The sequence below is a fragment of the Strigops habroptila genome, chromosome Z (genome assembly GCF_004027225.2).
Source record: "Strigops habroptila isolate Jane chromosome Z, bStrHab1.2.pri, whole genome shotgun sequence".
Taxonomy (NCBI): domain Eukaryota; kingdom Metazoa; phylum Chordata; class Aves; order Psittaciformes; family Psittacidae; genus Strigops; species Strigops habroptila.
The window spans coordinates 80,812,918-80,839,619 of NC_044302.2; the positions used below are offsets into that span (position 1 = coordinate 80,812,918).

At 38.6% G+C, this 26,702-nt stretch overlaps 1 protein-coding gene across 5 annotated transcripts in view; it reads right to left on the bottom strand.

The window, feature by feature from the left end:
• Positions 1-26,702, bottom strand: part of ZSWIM6 (zinc finger SWIM-type containing 6) — a 116,598-nt gene that overhangs the window by 32,396 nt on the left and 57,500 nt on the right. For all 5 annotated transcript variants that reach the window (XM_030471416.1, XM_030471415.1, XM_030471417.1 and 2 more), the window contains 3 exons: positions 18,062-18,418; positions 8,846-8,994; positions 8,167-8,317 (listed from right to left, as the gene is read on the bottom strand). In XM_030471416.1, coding sequence (XP_030327276.1) covers positions 8,167-8,317; positions 8,846-8,994; positions 18,062-18,418 — 657 coding nt within the window. The remainder of the gene's footprint in view (positions 1-8,166; positions 8,318-8,845; positions 8,995-18,061; positions 18,419-26,702) is intronic.

Genomic DNA, 26,702 nt, shown 5'->3' on the forward strand with positions numbered 1-26,702 from the left:
TTCCTCTCACATCTTTCTAAGATGATGCAAATCTGTAAAGTTTGAGAAGTTCAAACAAAACAAGATATTCATAAAGAGATGAAAATACCTCTTTTTTTTTTTTTTTTTTTATTTTCTCCCAGAAAAGTGGAGAAAGTGCAAATACTCCCTTGCATAGGGGAAAGTTCAGAAAAACATGTAATTGCCACAACTGTGCTCTCAGAATGTAAATAACCCACATTAACTGGCCAGAAGAACCCAATCTGACTGTTTAGCCTGAATTCCTTCCCACTTTAAGGTTTCCTGAATTATTTTCATGTTTCAGTTCAAAAGTGATTGTTGAGTTTTACAAGAACAGCATACTTCAATTAAGATTCCTAATACAAGAATCTAACACAGCTCCTGGTTAGTTTATCTACTGTATGGCTACCACAACTCAAAATTCTAACCTTATTTCTGGTTTTCTAGTTAGATTTGCCCAGCTCCAATTACAGCTTTCAGATACCTTTTGTTTGTTTAGCAGAAGTGTCTTCCCTATACATTTTTTTAGTCTATGCAGGTATCTTAAATTACAGAAGATTTCCTTTGTATTGCTTTGGCATACTTTTGCAAACTGAGGTTCTTTCACCTCTCACTTTAAATTATTTTTCCAATTTTTCAGTTATTTTCCCACTAACCATTCAAGACAAAAACCAGGAAAATATCACAAGGCTGGATTGCTAGAGCACAGTAAAGCTCAGAGAAATCACTAAAGATTTAGTAATTGCTCTCCATAAATATATTACCTCTCTCTAGCTCTGGTATTTACTAGAAGTGGTTTTAGAAAACTAAAAGGAAGCTTTATGTTACTGAAGAATTAAAAATAAAAAGAGGAAGGAAAGAAAATACTGCTAGGTACCAGCTTGGGCTCACAGTAACACTGCCCTTAAATCTTGACAGTAATGATTCCACAGTTAGGGCCACAATGAGTTTTGCACCAGTTCCAAGATAGAACAATTTTTAGGACATTTATAAGTAATTCAGTTCAACAGCTTAGGAATAAAAACTTCAAAAACTGTTTTCATGTGGGTAACTACAAGAAATTTGGCTCCCACTGTGAAAGTACTTTCCATCCAACTGAACTAAGTAAAAACCCAACATTTCTGCGTGACATTAAAAATAAACCACTCAAACTATGCTTACAGACTAAAGTTCATTACTTTCACCATTATTCCTCAAATCCGATAAACACAATAGGAAAGAACACCCTCTCTGGAAGTAGCTCCCACTTACTGCCATACTCTGGTGTCATATAACCTCATTTCAAATACCATTATGGCACATGCCAGTAACGAAGGAGGAAGGAAATCATCTTTAGAGAAGGTGGACAGAACCCATCTCTCCAGAACTGGAGTTTGGCTTCATTCACCAGGAAAATGAAGGTGACAGCAACAACTGAGACTCTGGGGCCACGGCAGAAATTTCTTTAAGTTGTCATCCATAACTCAGGCCTTAGAGCCTGTCTCGTGATGCTCAGATACTCAGAAGTACTGTTAATTTAGTGCCTCCAATAGCACAAATCATTCAAATGCATTGACATACTGACAGCTTATTCTGTGAAAGAGCAGATGTAACCTTAAGTGCATGAGCTGAAGGCACACGTGTTTTATAACTGTATGGCAAGCACACCATGGCAGCTAAGACTAAACAAAAGAAACAGAAGGATTATCAATTCAGCAAAGACAATCTACTAGGTATGATACAGTTCAAGTATGTGTAAGATCTCACTCTACCTAAAAGTTCCACTCTGAAAGACCAAGGCAAATGGTGCAAGCCATGGTGCACCCCACCTTCTATGAAACACAGGTGCTTTTACAGCTTTCACTTTAAAGCCAGAAATATATTACATGCAATTGACTAATCTACGATTAAAAATTTGAAGCTAATTTTCTACAGGTGCAGGGTACTGGTACTCTCCTGAGCTTTAAGACAGAACATGATGGAGTTAGAACTTGGGATACTCAAAAAAGTAATGAAAATACGGATATGAGCTTGGCATTCAAATTTGAAACTTCGAGCCTTGCTGTATCATTCTTGAAGTATCATAATATGTGGGGAAAAGTGAATGTTTCTTCTGCATAGGTGATCCTAAAAAGAGATTGCACAAAGTACACAGCTCCAGAAAAATGGTATTAGAGCACAAAAACTGTAATGAATGATTAACTTTAGTGATTCATCTTCATGGCAGCCCTGAAGGCACCAGGAAGGAATTCTTCTAGGGGCATATTGGCAAAAACCCTAGCTGCTTTTGTCCTCCCTCCCCCCCCCCCCCCCCCCCCCCAAGTACTAAGCAGAGATAATCTGTTTAAAACAGCTGGCATGTCCCATTCATACAAGTTTGTCTCTCTGATTGCAAAGGGAAGGAATGCCTGACACAGAAATATAGCTGGATAATAGCTTCATTTAGTCAAGGTTAAAAGAATCTAACTTGGTATTTTCTAGAGATGAATACAAATTGTTTTATCAGAAAAATTCAGAGTGGTTTCCAAATAAAAAAATAGCATTATTTAACACTCAATCATTAGTTTGCTCATGGCAAAATGGTAATTAAATCTCTCTTAATTAATCTATAATTATTCCTTGCCTAAACTCAACATTTAGAATTGTTTAAGATGAGGAGCAACGTGTTACTAATAAAAATGTAGGCATGATATTCAGGAAATATATGTACTATTTCTCTACACGACATGATCTTCTAACATAATATTTTAGTTTTAGATTTTAACTCAGAAATGTATCACTAATTGAGAAAGTGGAAAAAATAATCAGCAAATGTGAACTCAAAGTAGACCTTCAGGCTGTTTCAACATTTTTAAAAGCAGCTCACAATAGGGCAAAATGCTAGTGAAAAACTACCAAGTCTAAGCCTAAGCAAGGCAAAGACATATTATTCTGCTCAGGAAAATACCTTTATAACAACAACCCATTTAGTATGCATCACAGAAAGGATTCTAAGGATGTCACTCAAGAAAGCTTCATCCCATGAATGAGGCTCCAGCAAAGTCATGAGAGATTCCTACACTTAAAAACTTCAGATACCAACAAGCGGTTGAGGTAGACTGGAGAAGCTTATGCATTAAAATGTGGAGACCACCCAGCTCTAAGTACAGAATATCTTTACAGTTCTCCTCAAAATCATAAAATAAGAGGACCAACAGAGACCAGGATCAGCAAGATGCAAACTGAGAACACACTGACCAGTTTTATCCACTGCCTTGCAAGAGCTTTCTGGACATGCCCTCCTCCCCATCATATTTTTGTTCCACAAGAAACTAATCTTTAAAAAATTCTAGCTTTCCCCCTTAAGCTTCTTAAATATCAAAACGGATAAAATCTACTAGAAATGTTTGTTTTGAAACACGCAAATTATGTGAAGTTTCTTCATCAGAAAGGCAAGCAGAAGGCTATAAAGATACTGAAAATGGTAGTTCGCCAAAATAAAATCTGATCCTGTAATCTACGTGTTGACAAGCTGTTGGGCTCCATCACTCCACCAAGCAGTAGATACTTGTCCTGGATTCTTCTACTCGACTGCTTTCATCAGATTAAGCATCTGGGATTTAATTTAACAGTTTCAGCTTTATTAAGCTGTCACAAGAGCAGCCCCACTTTGATAACAGTAGCTGCTCCAATTATGGCTTGGTTTAGGGTTGACAAGTATAATGATTCATTCGTGGCACATGAGAAGCAATAAAAGGTTGTTTTGCATTACAGCTTTAAAAATGTGGGCACTTTTTTCATTTAATTTGTCACTTAGCTTTTGCTAAGAGGACATTTAAATTGCAGTAAAAGGCAAATGGGGCTTTTAGTTTAAATGTAATCCCCATATTTAAATGATCTGTAATGGCGCAGTGTTCAAGTGGGAACACTATTGTTTCACAGTGGGCCCTGATGGTGACATGTGACATTTGTATTCAGGTCCTGTATTATCCATGTGGCTAAAGGGCTTCCAATTTCATTTCACAGTCAGGAGCCTGCAGAAAACACCAATTAACTTTCAGATCCCATTTGCCAACAAAACTCAGCTTCTTCCCAATATCGGGCATCTGGCAGCGCTCAACATTTAATTCCAAAGCAAAGCCTTGCAGTCATCATGATCCCTGTACTGGGGCACAAAGTCAAAATTTCTCCTTTTCTTAAGGAAATATTTTCACTTTCATAAAGAACAAGATGCTTAATTTTTTCATAGATTAATATTAACAAGTAACTGCTATAGTAGTAAGACGGCATGGTTCATTTTTTCCCTCAAGACTACAAAGAAGGTTAACTGACCTTTTCTTCAAATGAGAGATATTGGCTCAACAGGCATCCGCAGATATTTACTATGCATTTCCATATCCCCCCATTTCACCAATGCAACTTAATTAAAAAGGCAAACCAAGGGACTTTAGGTAATTAATCATTCTGATATACTCAAGTCTCCAACCATGGTCACCAAGAGTTAAACACCTAAAGACCAGCATATGAAATTTACCTAGAGACACCATTTAAACAGCAACTACATGAAGAATTCCAACTCTGCTCTGAACTCTGCAAAGCGCATTCATACACTACTTTGGCAAGCTGGAAGTGTTCACCAGCATATCACTGAAGTTACATCTAAATACTTCTAGTATTAGAAGTATATGAGCAAGCCTTATAGCTTTGACCTCTAACCTTGATCTTTCCAGTACTACACCTCTGGAGTTCTGCAAGTAGTAGTTAGCTCAACGCATTCTTTGATGTACAACAAGGCAACCTACTGAACGTAATTATATTCTTCCTCATCATCTTTAAGAACAACTAGCTAGTTATACTTTAAGCTTCTTTGTTAACCTGAGGCTTTTGAATCACAAATTGCTTACCAAATTAGGACTTTGCATTAGAAAACTGCCAAGTTCATACTTAAATGTGATAAATTTGTGGGGCTTGGGTGAGTGTGGATTTTTTTGCTTGGTTGTTTTTTTTGTTTATTTTTGTTGTTGTTGGGGTTTTGGGGGATTTTGTATTTTAAATCAGCACCTTCAAACATGAAACCCAGTATGACTTGTACTGAAGTCAACCATTCACCACAAACTTCAGCAGGAACTCTGATCAAAGCCCACTGTGTCCTTCCAGCACTCTTTGCCAATGCCAGGCAGGAATCATCAGTTAAGTTCTAATGAAAGGCTCAAGTGACCCAGTCAAGGAGCAAAGCTGAAGTTATTTAAGTATGCTTAAAAACCTATGCCAAGATAGAACTGACAAAGTGGCCATATGCCTAGCACTTGGCAGACAGCATATCACCGCAAGCAAGCCAGCCTTTATTAAGCAGTCTATATTTAGGCATAGTTTTAATATTCAAAAATCCTCCATAACTACAATTTTAAATTGCTACCTACCCGTGAAATAAATGATAGATAAAACTTTTTTTTTTAAAGACACACACATATGCCACTCCCAGATTACTCCGAACACATAATACAAAAAGTTAAGTATGCACAGGTCTGTCTCACTCTCTTTGTTGATATTTTAGTTCTCTGACATCATAGAAGATGACAAGACAGGAAGCCAACATGATTTTAGAACATAACAACATCACTCCCTTAAACCTAATGTCTGCGTTATCTCTGCCACTACCAGCACAGACTATATGTTGCCAGGGCCAACCTGCCTTTCCTTCTGCAGCTTGCTATTTAACTCTGGTCTCCATTAAAATCTCCTTCAACTTTTGTACACTTACTTTTTTTTTTTTTTTTCTCTCATAAGAGATGCACATTTCACCTGGAAAAAGGGACATGAGTGATACTCAAGGTGAAATTCTAGAAAAAAAATTGACAGCAGCTTGTAACTTTCACACAAGGTAGAAGTCAAGCTGGAGAGATTCGTCCAATTAACAGCAATTCTGAGGGAACTTGCTAATTACCAGTGGAAGGAATCCTACTGGTGTGCTGAAGTGGACAGTTTAGCAACATAAACAGTAGCTGGAGGTGGAAGAACCAAGATCTACTCTTAGCCTACTGCACACCTGAAGGGATTGAAATGTATTTGTAATTTAAACCATGGTACACAATCAACATATTTTGATACTGTTAGAGGCAGCAGATTTGCCTCTGACTGCAAATACAGTAGCCGAGGTAGTGGTGAGGCTGGAGGGTGCACTGATACTCTTTGGGAGTGGCACCTGTAATTCTGATTAAATAAAAGTAAACTAATCAATTCAACTAATTAAAATACTGCTTATTCAATGCTGCAGGCAGAGAGATTCCATCTCCTCTTCCTTCAGACAGGTGCTGTCAAGAAAGTGATGTTAACATGAAATTGATGAAACAAGAAGAGGAGCTATTAAGAAAATTTAACAAAACCTTTTATGTTTATTGGCAGAATGTGGTAAGACTGCTACAGGTAACAGATGGAGAACACATTTCTGCCTCTCCCACCACCTACCGGCTCAGCCCACATAAGCAATGAAGCATGAGACCCTCCAGTTCTCAGTATGGTAGGATACAGTTTGGCTGTGTACATGCCCAGCTAAGCACATGCCCTTGCTTGGCAAAACTATTATTCCCCAACAAGTCACGGCATCATAAAAGTGACATACTAAAAGGGTTGTTATACTTGAACACAAGTAGTTATATCTACACTGTCTCTGATAGAGCTTTACCTGCTCTGATATAAAGACTTTCCACCACAAAAGTCTATAATCTTCACTAGACAGCTAGTGCTTTATTAGCCTAATGCTTCCTTTAGAGTAAAAATAATTTATGTTAAGAGATTATATCCAGTCTTAGTCCCACCAGTCAGTACACAAACAGTCATGGTCAACTATCACCCTCAAAAGTGGAAAACTTCAGTTTTGCTTCTGACGCTTCCTTTCTAAATGAATAATGTTATTCTTGCTTGGATTTAACTTCATTTAGTTGATTTTGGACCTTTAAAATATATCAAGAGCATTATGGTCTCTGGCTCTCTTCTCTGCAGTGTTTACATAATGTCCCACAGGGGATCACCTGTAAGGTTTTGTTTGTTATTTAATGTTCCATGCCACATAAGCCAGGCATAGCAATATTCACCAGAACACATCTCAAGACAAAATCCTTTAAGTCTAGACTTGAAATGACTTTCCAAGATTGAGTGAGAGCACAAGTAACACTCCAAGTTCCGTGAACCACAAGGCGATTTGAGCTGTGTGTCTTCAGCATGTTTTGAAAAAGCCTCCAAGGCAGCATCCAAAAGCTTACTGCAGCTAAGATATACACATTAAACCCTTCACTCATACACTCAGTGGATTACCTTTTAGAGAAACTATTTACCACTGTATTTTAAATAATTCAGGTTGCCTTTTAGCACCTCTATCTTCTACATACTTACACTCCAACTGGTTAGTAGTTTGTTCCAGCACATTATTCCAAGAAACACAATGCTTGTGGTTACTTCATAGTCTTTCCAGTCACCTATCCACCTTTAAAATCTTGTTGACATTTATGTTCAAGTTGTTTTGAATTTCCCCTCTTTACCACAAATTCCTATAGGTTTTGAGGACTTCCAAAACAATAGTTAAAAACTGAGTTTCTGGAACACTCTAGAGCAAGTGTCCTCAGACTGTACCAGTTTAAATATTCCTTTCCGATTTCAGCCTGTGTTCCTCTCTCCATTGTACAGCTAGGTCATGTAGCTGGTCACAACTGACCTTTCCTGTAAAGCAGTGTTAATTGTTCCAGCCCTCTTAATTGATCTCCTTTCCTACTCAATAATGGACTTCTACTCTCCTTTTTTGCTATCTTCTCATAGTCTTAATGAATCTTCTCTTTTTGCTTTCTATTTCTCTTTATTTGTGAATTAATTTCTTCTTTAAACTTTTCAGTTCAGCACTAGTGGTTTATAAACTTATCCTCAGCTGGGTAGCTACGTTTCCACTTTTTGCTTTATTCTTTTTAGATCCTAAGGTACTTACAACCTGTTGCAATTGTACTTGTTTCATATCATGCTTCCTCTCGTCCAACTGCAATTGTCTCACACTGTACATCAGAGATTCAATTTCACCCAACCTTAACTGAACAAGGAGAACTGCAAAAAACTCTAACCTGCTTTAGCTGGTACCACAATAAAGTTTCTCTCCGCCCCAAGTATGCAATTGTTTCTTGATTATACATATGAACAACTAAATGATTTTGAAGTCTGTGCATTTACCCAGTTCATCCCAGAGCTGCCTATACTTGTCAGTCATTGCAGTTCCTTGTTGTCTCCAAAGCGACAGACGAGGGTCAGCCATGAACTGTTCTGTTATCAACGTCAACATGCGGGCTCCATTTGAATCTCTCATCTTTAGCATCTCTCGCACCTAGGAAACAAGTCTTTTAATACAAAAACTTGGAAAAACAAAGAAATCACAGTACAAAGAATATGCTGCAGAGTAAAATATTCCACCTCTGTTAAATAGGAAATGTAATTTATATATGTGATGTGAAGTGTTTAAGCACAAAAAATAGTCTGCCTTCCCAAATTTAACAACTTTTGGTTTCAGTAGCCTATTGCAACAATCAAAGACTTCTTCCACAAGTAATCCACAGGTGTATTATGCAAACTGCTGCAAGACTAATTTCAACAGGTTTCTCCAACATTTTGGGAGTGGGAAGGAAGAGAACAGCAAAGCTGCAGATGGTTGAAATATTACTTCATGTCCTTACACTGATCAAGACACATCAGATTGCAGTCCATTGCTGTACAACACATTATTAAGCTGCAATCATGTTCCCAAGGATTTGTCTTTTTTTAGAACAACAGGACTTTGAGTAAGACTCAAACAAGTGCTGACTGGCTTGGGGAATGGGGGAGGAAAAAAAGGGAAGGTTTAGAGTACTCAACACACCTTTGCAAAAAGCAAATTGAGCTGCTTCCCTGATCCATGGTATCCACCCTGGGAGAGGAAGAGTTTAACCTGTTCTTGGACTTGTTCCTCATCCAAATGCCAGCAGTTTTCATCATCTATGCTAGCGCCCGCTGTTGGGTCAGGAGCACCTACAAACAGAATGAAAAGAAATCATTATATTCTATATAAAGAAAAGAGGTTAATGGGTCCAGGGGAGAGGACTACTGCGGAGGTTTTTGGATTTTTTTTAATGTCTTGGCTTTAACCTAAACATTCTTCAAAATAGACTTAATTTCTTCTCAGCAGTCTTAAGCACTTAGAAAATACAGCCATGTATTTTCTATGTAAATTGAAAAAATCATAGCTGTAAATTCAGCTATGAAAAGGTATTTAAAAAAATATCTTATAACAAAACATTAAAATTAAGGTGAGTTTTCTTCCTCCCAGGCTCAGCAGCTATACTAGAATGCTTTTACAAAGAAAATCAGACTTCATATAGTATTTCTACAACTGTGATGTTAAAACCACTCTCCCCAAAAAACCTGTGTAATTCCTGTACCTTCAGCAATCTTGCTCAGGTTTAAGTGACTGCTAGTGAGCGCTGCTATTGATGAACATGAGGAAAATCATCCCCTCGGTGCCTCTGAGCTGTGATGGCTCTGCAAAGCTAAACAAAGAGTAAAAAAAATCCCCAAACAAATCCAAAGTCTTAAAAGTACTAAATGCATTTCCATCATAAATAAGAGTTACAGCTGTGTAAGACTGTGGTGCTTCCAAAGGGGCTTTCTTCATAGGCAATGTCATCAGCACAGAGTCAATTCAGTATTAGCCAAATGTGAACTGAAGTGACTACGTTTACACCAGGCAGTGCTCTGGCCACAGGCTGCTTTAACTCAAATTTTGCAGTAGAGATCAGTGATTTTCCACTGGAGGCCTCTACTAAAGGCTGACAAAACTAGAACAAGTTCTTATACCACCTAACAACCTGTATTTTTCTGAAGAAGCCTCCACTTCCACTGGCTATTTTTTTTAAAGGTATTCAAATTGAAAAGGTTGAAAAGCACTTGTCTAGACTGTCAAGGAAACAACTCAAGGTAGCGCATCACCATACCAGATTAAAGATATTTTAAGCATGCCCGAGACTCAAGATAACTTGACATTTTGGTTTTGGCCTTGTCAGAACCATGTAATCTCCATTTCCATTAGGTTTTAAGAAGAGGTTAAAAACTGCATCATGTTACACAATCTATCACATTTAAATCCAAGTCCATGTTACCTCTGCAGGAAAAAAAGAAATTAAAAAAAATAAAAATAATACTGGCAGGGAAGGAAATTTACACAGTCAGATTTGTAAAAACTTCCTGTTTCAAAGAAGTCCTGAGAACCTGGAAAGCAAAGATAGCTGCAACTCTTCAGATGTTCAGGGATTAAACATTGATTCAAGCCATCATTTCACAATTGCAGCTCTGCCATGTAGGTGAAGCTTTTAAGTGGCCACAGGGAATCCTGGAATCTTTGTTCAATGAAAATACAGCCAGAAGATTCAAAGGGTCAGAGGGATGTCTTGTATGCTAGTTGCAGCAGCAACTTCCTCCAGCTTCAGAGCCTAAAGCTGGAAATGCTGCATAGCAATGCAGTGTATATATCAACACACATGCACATTTAGATTAATTTAAATTAATACGGAATTGTGTCTTTGAAGACGTGAATGAACTCTCCTGCCTTCCACAGGAACCATAACAGTGTCTCAGAAGACAGGAATCAAGCCCAAGATTGTACAACAACCAAGAAATGAAAAGCCTCCTCTTCTGCGAGTGCTTCTGTCTTCAGCGTGTTAGTTTTAAGGTGCTTTCAGTCAGCTACATGAAACGCATACTGGTAATTTTTCAGTTGCAAAGAACGAGATGAAAAGGGAAATTAAGACACACAAGAACAAGCAGTGCAGCTGTTCCACAGACACAGTTTGCAGTATCACCTTCCAAATAGTTTAAATATTTCATTGCTTCAAAACACAGAGGAATGATCTGTGAAAAGGAAGTATATAAAAGCAACAGTATACAAAATACACTTACATGATGTACCCCTCACTTCAATGGAGATCTATCTTTAAATAATCTTAGTATGGTCAGTTTTAAATTGAATTAAAAATAGCCCCGGACTCCTCAGCTAATTTTCCCTCATGAGGGAAAAAACAGTTCCTTCTGTAACTGCTTACATTTTTACCAAAAGCTCATCAGTCAGTTTGTGCTAGAAGGTTAAATTTCAAGACAGCTACCACAGATTCTTTAGCAATAGTATTCCTTTACAGGAACAAAGGCACCTACTGCCCTTGGCCACCAGCGCTGCCTCCACCAAGGCCTCTCATCCCACCATGATCCCAAATATATCTTCCCTAGAGGCCCTGCATCACTATACTTACACCAGCATTACTTTCATGTTAGTAGGCTAAAAGACTGAAGACACCAAGCCAAGGGTCTAAGCTCTCAGATGCTGTTCAGCACATTACTACAGATATGTCTTTTCAAGATCACTACATTCACTTTCAGACAGTTAAACACTGATTGATCTAGCCTGTCTCCTCTCCCACTCAAATACAGATCACTCTGGAGCAGTGGACAGGATTTCTACAGTGCCACTCTCCTTCTGAAAACATAGGATCAGGTGAGTAGACAAGAAGCTATCTGAACAAGCAAGCGGAGGGAGCTGCTGTTGGACCTACAAGATGAAGCCCTAGGAACAGCCATCAGGAAGGCTCAGGCTCAACATCGGGCAGAGCTGAAGGTTCAGCCAAGGGCAGTGGCTTCTCTTGGGGTGCAGTTCAGCCCCAAAAGGGCACCACAAGGCATCAGCAGATGGGCAGTTTTGCTGCAAAAGGAACATGGGCAGCCCCAAATTCAATCTCTGAATCACAGTTTGGTACCAAGACCAAATCCCGTTCCCCACTTGTAAAGTGGGGAAAAGTATTACTTACGTGCTTCAGAGGGATGTCATGAGAGTAAATTAGTTCACATTTGAACTATGAAAGTGAAAAGCACGGTATAATTATACTAAATATTAAAACCTGTAATTAAACTGTGTCAGTTTATAGACACTAACACACTAATCTCCTCCCTCCAACCCCCGGCTTTAACTTCTGACATGACTGCTCTTCAAAACAGGTTTTGTGTCATGTACCTACAGTTAAATACAATAAACAAAGTATTTATACTCAGTATATAGATACAGCCATACATACTTATTCATGCTCTTAATAAAATTACTAAATTGCAATCTTGGCAATCGAAGCAGGAATATTGTACACAACTTTGCAACACCTAAATAAATTTGAAAACAGGATAACAGCCCTTTATATTTATGGTCATAACAGGTTACGTGTAAAATATAATCAACTCCCAGGTTGTAAGAAGCAGTAACATTTAAAAAAAATAAACACTCTGATCATTTACATAGCAATTTGAAGAGTAACTGCTTTCAAAATGAGCAGCCATATTCAAGAACTGGTGTATATCGAGAACTTAATCTTAGAAAGTAAGTAGAAGCAAAGCAAGGAGTACTGACTGAAATAAGCTAAGAATTGCCTGTATGGCAAACAACTTAAGGGCAGATCAACAGTGAAATTGGGTTAAAACAAGAGAAAGTAGTCTTTAAGACAAACTGCTTCCCTGATCCTTACTTCTTAAGTATCACAAGAATTGTCTTCAAATGAAACCATGCCAAATTGCTCACTCATAGCCACACTGAAACCTTTTCAAACTTAATTTTATAAAAATTTTATTAATTTCAGCATACAGGTGAACTGTAGATCAGTTAAATTTCATTAAATGTCATCTCATGGCAGCACTAGGAAGAAGATATGGAAAAATTATTACAAACAAAAAGCATGACTTAGCACTATACAAAGATTGAATGGTTCCAGCCAGAAACCAATACTGCTGTATGCTGATTCACAACAGAATACTAACTGATTTTATTAACTTAGTGTGCAGAATTATTCTAAACAATAATTATACAAACCCAAAGATCATAAAATTAATGACTCAAAAATATTGTTATGCCTTTGATTCCCCAAATGATTTAAAGTTTAGACCTAAATCACTTAATCTTATACTTAATTTGAGTACTCTTGGGTGGAATATAACCCCTGTTCAGCAATGCTCAGCAAACTGCTGAGAAGCAGCCAATGCTATCAATGGAAAATATGAAGACAGGACAGGGAATGCTAAGTTCCTGAGGAAAGTTAATAAACTCACAACAGATCTTTAACTTCCAAAAAACTCTTTCCCTTCCATCCGCACATACAGCATAATATCTTGTCTGCTCTGCTGACAATATCTAACTTCTCCTCCCAAAATCCAGGCCTCACAAAGCAGAAAGTTTCAAAGTCCACTTGTGTGTGGCAGACAAAAACTTCCTATCAGTACAGACTAGCATGCATTATTTTAGTTTTATTTTTATCTTCCACGTTTCATTATTACAAAAACCCACTATTTTCTATATAACAAGTTTTAATGTTTAATGTATCTGAAAAAAAGTCCTAAAAATATGAATTTCATAAATTTTTCATGTTCTTTTGCAGCTATCGATCTTTCATTTTATTTTACACTAGTGCTTATTTACTTTTTCTAGAGTTTCTGAAATTCCTCAAGTTTTGGCTAGTCGTCTTTTTACTTCCTTCCCAAATCTGGTTCACTAAACAATCCTCATACAAAGCACTGGAGCACCTCACTTTCATACTTCTTGAAAGGAAGCTCACCTGCCATTTCCTACATTCTTCTTTTGCCTAGTCTCTCAATTTTGCCAGTTTAACCAGGGCCATATTAAAGATTCCACCATTTCTTTTTAACACGTATGTTCTTTAACATTACATGTCCCCTTTTCTAATAGATACGCAACATGCTGTGTTCTGTTGTTCAGCCCTATCCTACCCTACAACTTTCCACTAAGTTAGTTAAAAACACTAATAATTCATAATTTCAGTTAAAAACACTAAGTTCATTTTAAGAAATATTCACCTGTACCTCAGAATTGCCCTTTGGAATTTAAAACATAGAGGAACCATGCTAGATATTCTGAAATCTTTTAAAGCTTTTTTTTTTTTTTTAATAGATGTTTCCTTCCTGAATGCCTCTACTGTCACACTCCTGTGTGTCTAATTTACATTACAGATCAGTGCTTCCAGAAGATGTACCTAGATCTGCCTGGACACATACAGACGCAACTACCCAGGTACCTCTGCTTCTGAGAAGACGAACATACTTCAACTGCTTTTTCCCAGGTCCTCCTTCTTAAATTTCAGTTTGTTTTCATATAGTTTAATACTAGTGACTCGTACTGTGAGTCACAGAATCAGAGAATAGGAGAAAGTCTGCAGAAATCCATATAGTTCTTGTAAAAGCAGAGATTGCAACAGCAGCAATAAACACTCAGGAAAGAAACAATACAGCTTAAAACATAAAAATGAAATTGGTTTGCTAGGCTGTCCTTACACCAATAAGAGGCAGACCATTTTACACTATGCACATAATAACAAACCACTGCTAAAATGAGATTAATATGCAAACAGACCTTCCCCCACCCCACATCTCGCAGTTACTTTCCTATTTCCACTCAAATTCTCAGCAACACGCTCTGACCTTCCAACCAATTTACTTAAGTGAAAGTATCATATCTAAGAAAAGATAAACCCAAGATGACAAACCTGGCTGGTTGTCCGTCATCCTGACTTCTCTCTTCCTAGTTTAACCCACCTCCCAAGCTCCCTCTGCTACAATAGCACAAAAATTAAAAGGGGAAAAAAACACCTCAGCTAAGTGGCATCCTAATCTTCCCTCAGCTTCCTGAGTCGCATCCCCAAAATGAAAGCCAATGTGAAGCCAAGAGTTATGCAGTGCAGACATCAGGGTATCAGTATGAATATCTACAGCTGTCTTGAGTACAGAAGGTTAGACCCCACAGATCTCCAGTTTTGAAATCATCAGGAAGATGTACAGTTGTACCAGTGTAACACAAGAAAATCAGAACATAATAAACATTCTAAAATATAAGAGGTGCTTTTGTGCTTTAACAATATTCGAAGCTCTCTCATAATGTAATCACCACCAAGTGAAAATTAGCATGGCAAATTCAGAAGAGGATTCCAAATAAATCACTCATCTCTCCCGAAGAAGTTACTGAACAGACAACAGATTCCTGTGCTTCTAGCACTATTCCCTTATTTTTCCTGCAGTGAGGCTCAGTCATGAAACAAGAAAGGATATTGCATCATTTGCATCCACAGAGGAACTCTAAGGAATTTGTCATTTCAAAACCCATGTCATCAGTGTAAGTCACTTCACTAGTTCCCCCAGTAACCTACTTCACATAGAAAGTGACCAAAGCCAATCATCGACTGCTGCATAAGGCAGAATTTCGAGCAAATGAACAATTATCCAATTCACCTTTTGCGAAAGTACTGCAGAGTTGTTCCGTCTCCCTATCCAGCTCATAAGCAAGTCAACAAAACCGCTGTGCTCAGAACTCTTCCAAGTCCCAGATCATTGTTATGTACAAATAAATAGCATTCAAGTGCTGATTTCTTTTGCCTATTGCTGAAAATAAATAATAGAACTCGTACAGCTACCGTGAGAAGAAAGTAAAATAAAAAGTTGTATATAAACCCCTGAAATTAGAACACCTCTAGGTAACACTGAAAATAATTTCCAACTCCAGATTCAGGACTTGTCTTTAATCAAAGCTGTTTCTGGTGTTTCTGTGCCAAGTCTTCTCTTGCTTTTATAAGCAAGTTTGTGTAAGTTCTTCCTCTTACTTACCTGTACCTTCAAGCAGTGCTTGAAATAATTACTCTACAAACACTGTTCAGTAAGGTTAAACTGTTCAAACCAAGACAGGTCTACAAGACAGTTTTGTATTACAAATGGAACATCTGCAGCACAGCAGACGTGACAGAGTGAACAGTGACCTTATGTTCACCAGCCTGTGCTATTAGAACCAGAAACAGATTTCTTGTATTTATTTTTTTGAGATTTCTTTTGGCTAATTTTATTATTTCTTATTTAAGGAATTTGATTAAAGGTCAAATACAGTATGAATCCCAGAAGAATGCTTACTTGCTACATAATCAGAGGAACTTACTTCTTCCTTAAAAGGATCTTGTAATTTTTTAACATTGTAAACATACTTTAAAAAAAAAAAAAAATCAGGCCATGGTTTTATGGGAGTCTGATAGGTAAAGCAGGAGATTACAGATCCTCTTTTATAACCCAGCTTTCTTTCATAACAGCAGTTTATTTTCTTATGCTGCCTGAATCTTCTGCTTAATTTTTTGGTATTTATTAAGAAATACCAACAGTCAATGAAGACATACTGCAACCTCATTAACTAGGAAAACAGCAACATGTGCAAGAAACAGTTTTGTGGATAATTTTAACCTACCCTACTCATATTCACTGTTAAATTTCATAATTGATCATCAACTTAGTTTTTTGTTTCCTATTCCTTTCGCTATTTGGACTGTGATATAAACATCAAATACATCTCTAAAAAAATACTTTAAATACTAATGAGTAATGAGATATTTTGACAATAAGAAAATAGCTGACAAAGACTAACATGCCTATGATTAGTATAATTACAGACTTAAAGCTGATGAAATTTAAGCACTCTGCAACAGCTTGTCATTTCTCTTACATTAGCCATAGTATAGCTAATACAGCCATATATAGCCATCATCTGTCCTTCTTTCCTATCCTGCCTTCTTTTTTTCTAATCACCCTTGACTGTTTGAGTCTTCTGTGCTACTCATGCTCAACGTAATTATTCCTTCCCCTTAGGTTCCTTATGTTCAGGCTATTACCAACTCACGTGATAACACGTCTTCAGCTTACAACATCTGAATACCTTCTTCTATTGCTCAATATCCTGCATCTGGTTTAGCTTCCCTTTCCTTCCACCACCAGGCAGCTCTGCCAATCACCTTCTCATTACGTTCTGTAACAACCAGATCAGTCACCTTGCCTCTGGCCATGTCCCCATAGCCCCCAAAGCCAAGAGGGAACTGCTCCCAAGATTGACCTTATTGCAGCACCACCTGCTTGGACCTGCCAGGGTCACTGGACCCTACATAAAGGAGTTAGGCTGCATGTGAGTCCTGTTATTGGAAAGATTCCCTTCTTTTGTTCTGCCTACACTATATCTAACACACATGTGGTTTTCTTTCTCCAGTATTAAGCAGCTTGGTTGTGTTTGCATGGCAAATTCTTTGGAAGAGTGGTCATCCCTCTTCAATATCTAACACACAAGAACTGTGCCTGTCAGTGAACAAACCAAAAAGGTACTTTTCTGTATTTAGGTAACTTACTTCACCCCTCTAAGCTGCCTTTACACTAACAGCTCTGCTCACCTGAAAGGACATTTCTACCAGGTGACCTTACAGGAACACAGGACTCTAATAAACTAGCTGGGTCACCTCAAACTCAATTACCTGCTTTCAGTTCAGCAGGATCCACAGAAAAGCCACCTCAGAAGCCTCAAGTCACACCCAGCACCCTTTAAGAAATGTAAGATGTTCAGTACAAGAAACTGAGAGCCATTAAAACCATGTGCAGCAGAAAGAGCAGGAAAGAGCAAGACCTTTGCTGATGCTGTAGGCTGCTGCAGCACTAACAGGACAATGGCACTGAAATACAGGTTTTATATTTCTCCTGACTTCATACAGAAACCAAATTGCAAAAGATAATAAAAGTGTATTTGATGGATGAAAAATCCGGTGACACCTACTTGCTTTTATGCTTTGCAATTAAAACAAAATTACACAAACCAAAATGTCAAAAGATTAGTGCAAGAACAAAATAACAGAGAGATACTGTTGGTAAGCTGGTAGGGTAGTTCCTTTATGCAATGTTGCTATACAAAGAATACCACTACTCAGTTTTTCATAGCTGCAAAATACAAGCGTGAAGCAGACCAGGCCACATATTAACACCGCTGGAGACATCAAGCTCATTGCTTAGGAATTCTTCTCTCTTTTCCAAAAAAGTACTGCTTTCTAAACATTTTAAAGCAAAGAGTCAGTAACAGAATCCTCTTTATTAAACACCATAGAATCACAGAATAATTCAGTTTGGAAAGGGCCACAGCAGGTCATACTCCTGAATGACACAAAAAAGCTCAAAACCATAGAGAAAATGAAGCAAAAGAAATAAGTAGTATCAAACTCACCATGGACTTGATTGATTTCTGAATTCTGAGAAAGAATTTCATCTGCTAGTTTTTGAGCAGTTGGCAAAACTTCTGTGTGGTGCACTGTGATCAAATACTGTACAAATTTTTGTAGTTGGTCTCTGTTCATTTGAAAGAGTGTCTCTGAAATGGGAAGATGCAGTTTGACCTGATCTGGCTTGCGGATCCGGTATAAAGAGAGTGCCACAACATGAGCACAGTAAAATATGTCCTTGTTTCCACAGCTACAGGTCACTGAGGTAATCTTGCAACGATCAAAGCTGATAGCTACATTGCAAACAGTTTCTGGCTCCGATTGCATTGCAGGCTCTGTCACTGTGCCACTCAAGTGGAAACCTGTGCGGGGAAAACAAAAGAAAATGTAATTATGTGTATGTGAAATACTAGATCTCATTATCAAGAACCTTTCATTTATACAGTAAAGGTCATCGTGTATTTCTGAGAAATTATATACCTTAAAGAACTTGCTTTAATAATAAACATTATTAACCTTTTCTTTTGTGTGCACCTCTTTCATCTTAAATAAAACCAAAAGGGAAATCAAGAGCTCTTTTACAAGCCCTCATTGCCATTCCATGCCAACACTGATAAAAGTTTGCTAGTAAGAAAAACATTTATTGGGTAAATGATAGCTGCAAAAGCTTCATGTGATTCAAGACCAATGTGAAACTCCCAGTACGTCAGTAAGTTGGCAGCAGTTTTCCAAAGCCCCCACCAGGGAGCCTGCAACACCTACCAGCAATCTTAACCATTCTCTCCGTAAGTAAGAGGGAGGTAGTGCACTCTAGTGGCACGAACCCAGGGCCTAGTCTGAACTCTGCCATGGCTCAGACAGAAGTCAGGAGTAATCTCTTTGCTTTCACCTCTTTCAACACTGAGTTCATGTTAAAGCTCACCTTCACCCAAGCGATCCGGTAGGACGGCTATGTTTGTGTAGCTCTCTGCAGATGGAAACTGCCGCAGCTACCAACACATAGGATATCAGATTTATAATACTGCATGAAACACGCACGCACTGATTCAGAAGTCTGCATTATGGTCCTGTTTTCCATTCAGCATAATAAAGCACAAGGCAGAAGAGCTAGGTCTTCTTGCATTGTAAGAAGGCATGGTATATCATAAGAAAAATGTTTGTTTCAGCAAAGATGCCACTAGTTGATGCCGTGTCCCGTTGAACCAAGGTCTCAGACCCTGAAGATCAGATCTAAACTCATCTTCATTTGCACAACACGAAGGCCCAGGTTTGGTTCTCAATGCTTTATCATTGAATGGCAGAATTTAGGGGTTTCTTTTGGATTTTATGTAAGCATAACATTGATTTTGGCTCAAGCATTAAGATAGAAGCATATATGCAAGGCAATACAACCAAATTTCATATGCAATATCAGTATTAAACACTGCATATAAAATCTGGGATTGACACTACAAGTAAGGTGCTACATTAACTATTTATAATGGAAATAATACAAAACCACAGCCCCTCAGAGTAGAAAACTGATTTAGTATTCTTGAAATACCAGAAAAGTGTACAGTAGGAAGCAGTATCACATGAAAATTAGGGGGGAGGGGAAGCCCAAACACAACCCACCCAACGCACCCCTCCAACAAAACCTCACCCCCAAACTCTAACTCTAGTCCAAAATGTTGTCTCCAGTTGTTTTAAAAAAGCTCTTCAAGTTGCAGAAAACAAAGAGGAAAATCTCATTTTTTCCCATCTGTTCACACTACATTTCAGAGGAGGTTGTACAGTCAGCATCACTGTTTGGATTACATTCAGCTGCAGTACTCTGATACTCTACCCTGAAGAAGGTCATATGCCACACTAACCTCAACTTTGCAAGACGATGTTTACCAAACAAAGTAGTTAAGAGTCAAGGCTGAAGAGGCAGTAGGCTGCAAAGTGCACAAGGAGGACAAGGGGCGGAGGAAGAAGACTGAGCATACACCGTAGTCTTGCTCTTGCCTCCACTCAACACTTGCACAGAGGAGAGTGGAATTGCCCTTTACATCATAAACTTCTCCCTCTGCCTTTCCCTTCGGTTTTAAGTAGTCACTGCATGCTCCTGTGCCTTCTATCAAAAAAAATAGTCTTTGTTAAAATGTAGTCAGCTCTGTTTATGTCGGGTTAATTCCCAGTAAGTGAAAGCCTCACTGGTGGTCCCAGAGAAACTGCACAGGAGATTTTTCTTTTTAATATCCCTTTCCTATGAAGCACACATAAAACTGTTCCATCTATGAGCTGAGGAAAAGCCTAACACAAACACTGAAAGAGCCTGATCCCACTTTTCCTACTGTCAATAAGTACCCGAACTCCTATTAATTCCAACAGAAAAAGGCCCAGTGAAAAATTATCTGCTAAAATGACTAAAAAACCAAAAAAAAAAAAAAAAACCCCACCAAAAAACCCCCACAAACAAACAAAGAAACAAAGAAACAAACAAAAAAAAAAAACCCACAACACAAAAAAGCCCCCACAACCTGCTACTCAAATAATACCTTCACTTTTAATCTGCCAGCATATAATTCAAGCATTCAAAAAAATTCTAATCTTCCTGGAAAGATGAGTATCTCCAGAAATATTTAGTGTTTACAGCAAGCCTGCCTTTGAGTCCTGACATTGTTCAGACACAAACACAGCTCACTGCTCCCCCTCCTTCTCCACTGAGATGATTTGAGAATTCATGTTATAAACAGCAACATTTATAAACACAGATCCTGGTCCAAACAAAGACAGCACTAATACAGACAAGTTAACCTCACCTATCATGCTTAAAGTACAGAGATTTTAAACAAAAAACATCAGTTGCCCTTGCAGGCTAAAATGTGGAAGCCCTGTATTAATTATACTGCAATGATGTACTATGCCTGGTAATTATGAAACTATTTTCCTCCTCTTATCTGTTTGTGTTTTTAAATAAAGAAAATGTTGTTAGTACATACGACCTCTAAGAAGATTTTAGCACACCAGAGAAAACAATCCAGGAAGTTTCAACTCAGAAGGCCTGGTAGGGTTTTTATAATTTAACCTACGGAACGCCAAATGCCACCTTTTCCATGGCCCCAACACTGCAGAGTACTCCACGGGGAGGGCTACTGCCCTCCTGCAGACATAGCCTTAATCTTTTTTAACCTAACCACCTAATGTTCTCCATATAACAGAATGAAAAGTTAGTAGCAGGAAAGAACACTGACACACTGTGATTTGCTAGAAAGCTTTCACCAGTGGTAATTTATAGACTGCTGAGAAGGAAGATGATGTAAGATCCTAGGAGAAGGCAAAAGCAATCATCTGCCCAGAGTCTCAAAGGGTCTCAAAGATAACGATATTTCACTAACAGATGCAAAGGAGCAGAAAGTCTCCAGCTAAAACCTGCAAGCCCTCACTCCGGATAGGTCCTTCCCTTCAAAGGGAAAATTCCTCTTTTACTCAAAATTATAAACCTTTGCTGGAAATATTTATCCATTCCAAAACACCCCACGAACATTCACGCTTCACTTTCAAACTACAAGCTTGTTCATCATTACCCAAAGACAATGAAAGAGTTCCCGTCAGAAAAGCGTGTGTTCACTATGGAAGCTATTTATAGAGTGGGCATGTTTCACCTTTTCCCTTCAGCTGCTGCAGATTGAAATGTTTTACTGTTTTCAAACCAGCACGTGACCAGTAATTCAAGCTCCGCTGACATTTCCAATGCACGCGCGCAGGCTTTGCGTTCTGCAAAAACGTCGTTAGAAAAGCAGTTGGAGCAGTAAGACAATGTACCAGATGAAGCTCTTTGACAAAGTGATTGTGCTTCTGTTCGACACCTCGAACACACCACAAAGATTATTTAACAGCCAAAAAAAAGTACGAGTGTTTTCAGCTGCTATACTCTTGGAAGGGGGCTGTGCCAAAGTGCCATCAGGAGGAAAGCATTAAGAAGTCAGTGAATTTTACAAAGCGATTTTTGCAAAAATCTGTTTGACAGCATCCAATCCATTAACTAAAAACATTCTGGGACTGTAAAGCTGCCCGATAAATGAAAATTCACATTACTACAATGTAGTATTTGACAGCACAAGTATATGTGCTTGTTATAGAAGAAAAATAAAAAAGTTCAGAATAAAGCAAAGACTTCAAACTAAAGCACTAAAGAGGAGAACTAATGGTGGCATGCAGAGAAGCAACCAGCAGGTCAGCTTTTAGTTATTCAAGTCAAAAACAAATTTTAAAAGAGCAAGTTCCACTAATCCAATGGGATAAAGCAGCAAAGTTACTGTACTAAATAAGCATTATCAATGAAATCTCACAAGCTTTTCATTTCTACTGTCAGCCAGTGCTATCAGAAAGCATCTTCTTCTGTGTACTCAAGCCCAAAGACACGTTTTAAAAAGATACAGAGCAAAATGAACAAAAACTATCAAAATAAGCCATGTGAAATGCTGGAGGATATGGGAGATGGGGCTCTGTGTGGAAATTACGCTGAGATCATTGTGTTGTGGCTCAACGAAATAAGAGTACAATACGACTTTTAAATTAACTATAAATAGTAATTAAATCTAAAATTTTAGACTGTTGATTTCTCTCATTGATTTAGAATTCAAAATTCTAAGATGTTCCTGTAGACACAGAAAAAAATATTTTTTTTTTTTTTAAAAAAGCCTCTCTTCAAGGGGAGCCACATTAATTTGTGATTCACTCAACAGCACAGCAAGCTGCTATGGAGTGAACTTTGACTGAAAAAAAAAAGTAATAATAAAAAACCAAACCAAATCAACCCCTCCCCCAAGAAACCCTCTCAAACTTTTTAGCTGCCTATTCAAAAATACCAGTAACACAACATCAAAACAAAACCATCACCAGCTTAAATAGCAGGCTATCCTTATGAACATATAATAACATTAATTTAATAAAATGTATTTAAAAATGCAAACCTGCATTGCGTATATTAAAAATATACCGGTGCTGTCAAGAATTCCAGTGGTTTAAAAAAAAAAAAAAAATAAAAAAAAAATCACTTTAAGTTCACACTTGCAACTGAAAGCTTTGATTAAAATGCAACCATACATCACCACTGCGTCTTGTTTATCCTTTACAGAAAATATAAAGATGTCAGACCTGGATTACAGAAATACTCTAAAGCTTGAAACCGTGCTTTTCAAGAGCCTTCTGCGATGTATCTTTTGAGAACACCATGCATGCCTCATCCACTACACACAAATTATCCTAAAATTAGGAAATATGCTAAGAACTATTTGGAAAACAGATGTGTTCCTTATTATTGATCCACTGACCCTTTTTTCAAGCAGTTTACAAGAACTATTTGTACATTATAAATATATATATATATCTGTATGTACACACACACACAGACACACACCCCTAGTCAGGAAAATGCATGAGCTGTTTGACATTCACAGAAGAAGACACCAGCAGATGAAGTTACTTACAGAGAAAGAAATGGAAGAGCTTGTAGGAGCTGGGAGTTTTCAGTGTGCCAGACCTATGCAGATAACCTCCCACTATGTAACTTTACACTGGTAATCAGAATCATACCCTCTATCTTTAACAGTCATTAAAATTAACTTGCAGGCCTATCAGGCCTATTCAGATTACTATACTACTTGGCAAACACCTAATCACTGTGTACAGTGAGAAACACCTCTGCTTCATCCTGCCTACCAAACAACAACAAGAAATGCTTATGGAAAGTAGTTTCCAACTCTGCCCATTAGCTATTTTTTCATAACTTAGATCAGTGGTTGCATTTTTTCCCAAGACAAGCAAAAGTCTAAACCATGTTTACCACATTCAAATTTTGCCTTCTAAGAAGTGGTTTTCCTTTAAGATGGCAAAGTAGTATCCTACATTAATTTCTGTCTGAACTTTGAAACACTCTAAAAACAGATCAACAACACACTTTGAAGTTATTATGAAGTCAAAACTTTGCATGCCACTACTCAGCCTGAAGCTAATGTTAACGGCCTATTTATAAACCAGAGAAAATACTGATTTAAAATGGAAAATACTTACCTATAGTACCTTAAACATGCCAGTACAAAGGTTATGAGGGTAGGAAAAAAAAAATAATTAGCAAGAGTAGCACGTAAGATGTTTACTGTATGTAATGAATGCACAGGGTATAGAAGAGCTTGTTTTGAGAGCAGTACCACCTAGAAGCAAATTGGCATTACCACTGCATCAAAACAAACACTAGCAGAGGACCCATCACAAACAACCGCCTGCATTCCACGACTCCCTTTTATAAAGACAATAGTCAGAACTTGGTATTTTGGGACTTCTGCAAGCCAGATTGAGAGTGGAAGTGGCATGACATAACTCCACACACACACTCCACTGCCAACTCGAGAATTCACTACTGCTGGCTCATGTCCAAGAACATGCATGCTGTAACGGTGACAGCACTTGAGACTTCAACAGCAAGGTTTATTTGTCCCAACACTCTGAATCCAACAGTTGAATTTAAAAACAAAAGTCTCCCAGGACTTCCTTCATCAGCCCAAACCTTCAAGTCTGAGAACTGTTCAACTAATTACATTAATTAGACAAAGGCCTCCACTGACCCCTCAAGCCAAGCTTGATTGCATCTCTGCTGTTCAAAAGCAGTCACTTATGACTGTGGTCCAAGCAGGGGTCATGGATGACTCTTGATGGGATACATCCAGACTGCTCTTCCCTAAAGAGAAGGAAAGGCTGTTCAAACAGCAGAAAACATAGCAAAATGTGTTCCCCTGCTTAAGTGTCATATAACATCCAGACTGTTTAAAGACAGACACAGACTGCAGGAGCTCATGTTGTCTGGAGGTGGAGGCACTGAACAAAACATGCACCCCATGAGCATAGCCTCAGGGGACTCTCAGTGTTTCACTGCTATCCCTGTGCTTAAAGGGAACCTGCAACCCACCACACAGAAACCCCACACAAACTACAGAATATTACCACCAGCACTGCTCAGCCTTAAATCGCATCTCTATAAAACCTGAAAATCATCAGCACTTTGACTCATTTAATATGTGTATACAAACACCATTTTAGGTGTTGTATTACTGCTTTTGTGGACAAGGCAAAACCAGCAAAATCTGGGTGTAAATAAGAGATATGTTTAAAAAATGCCTTCTGGACAGCAGTAACATAGAATTCTTATCTCTAGCACAGAGATGCTCAGTTGTGATCTAGGGTGCTATGGTAAAATATGCTTATGTCTCACAAAGCAGAAACAAATCTCTTCAATTACAGGCTTAACACAGTGCCAAGCATTTGCTAGAAATGTGAACGCTGACTGACTCCTGTCAGGTCAAGAAGGCTAGCAATCCATGTCTGCAAGCCACCCTCTACCAGGTATACAACCCTTCCAGGCCTTCTTGGCCCTCTTGTTAGTTTTGGTTTAGGTTTCTCTTTCGTGCGTGGTTTCTCCCGCCCCCCGCCTCCCCCCTTTTTTTTTTTTGTGGTTTTGGATTGGTTTAGTTTGTGGCTTTGGGAGGGGGAGAATTTGAGGAAGGTGGGGTTAAAGGGCATCAGTTTAAAACAAACCTTGCTCCTCTATGATAAGAGACTACAACATACTGTAAGAGCTCTCTCTGTACAGATGAATACCATAAGAGCACCAGTAAACAAAAAACCAGAAATCTCAATGTGAGCCTGGAAACTCTGACACTGATGGGTAGAAAAGTACAGTTTATTGTGAGACACCAGCAGACAGGAGATTTATTTTTATATATGACAATTTTTTTAATAATATACCCTACAGAGATCATGACAGCTATTTAAAACAAAAATCAAGCATGCTGAATAAATCTGAAGCTTTGCAGAATGTGGGCAAAATAACATTTTATGATTTATGACACATGGAATATAGCAAGCTTCAGACTTTTGAGAGAGAGACTTAATAGGCTGTCTCAGCTGAAGGAAGCTGGTTGGATCTGTCATTCAGCAGCTTGCTGCAGCAACAGTATGAAATAGGAGTCATTAAAACTCAAGACCTCAGACTGCAGAAAGCGCCTCGACATGTCTCTTGAGGCAAGGGTGAACAGTGGACCAGATTCTACACGGTGCGCCCTGGTGCAGGAACTCCTGCAGCAAGTGTCCGAGCTGCGGGAGACTGACAATAGACTAAGAGACATCAGGGGAACTGGACTGCTGGCTCCAAGCCTAAACTGTGCAGGGCCACAGGTGAGCCCCCAGCACAAACAGAAAGGATGGAGGGCATTAATCCAGGAGGTTGGGAACTTATCATCAAATAAAACAACAAAAAGAGGAGCAACAGGACAAATAAAAGGAAGGGGCTTCCTCCACAGCCCCATGTCCCCACCCAGAAAACATTCACAGCTCTGTGGGGGCTAACAAGGAAACACCCACCACACTGGAAGAACAACCAGTTGCCACACCAATTAAGAAGACTGCTACTAGTGCATCCAGGAAAAAGTGACAGGTGACAGTACCTCAGTGTCTCTCTTGCAGTGAGGGGCTCAGAACTGAACACAGGACTCAAGGTGCAGCCCCACCAGCGCCCAGTACAGGGGGATGATCACTGCCCTGGCCCTGCTGCCACACTATTTGTGGTACAGGCCAGGATGCCATTGGCCGCCTTGGCTGCCTGGGCACAAGCTGGATCCTGTTCAG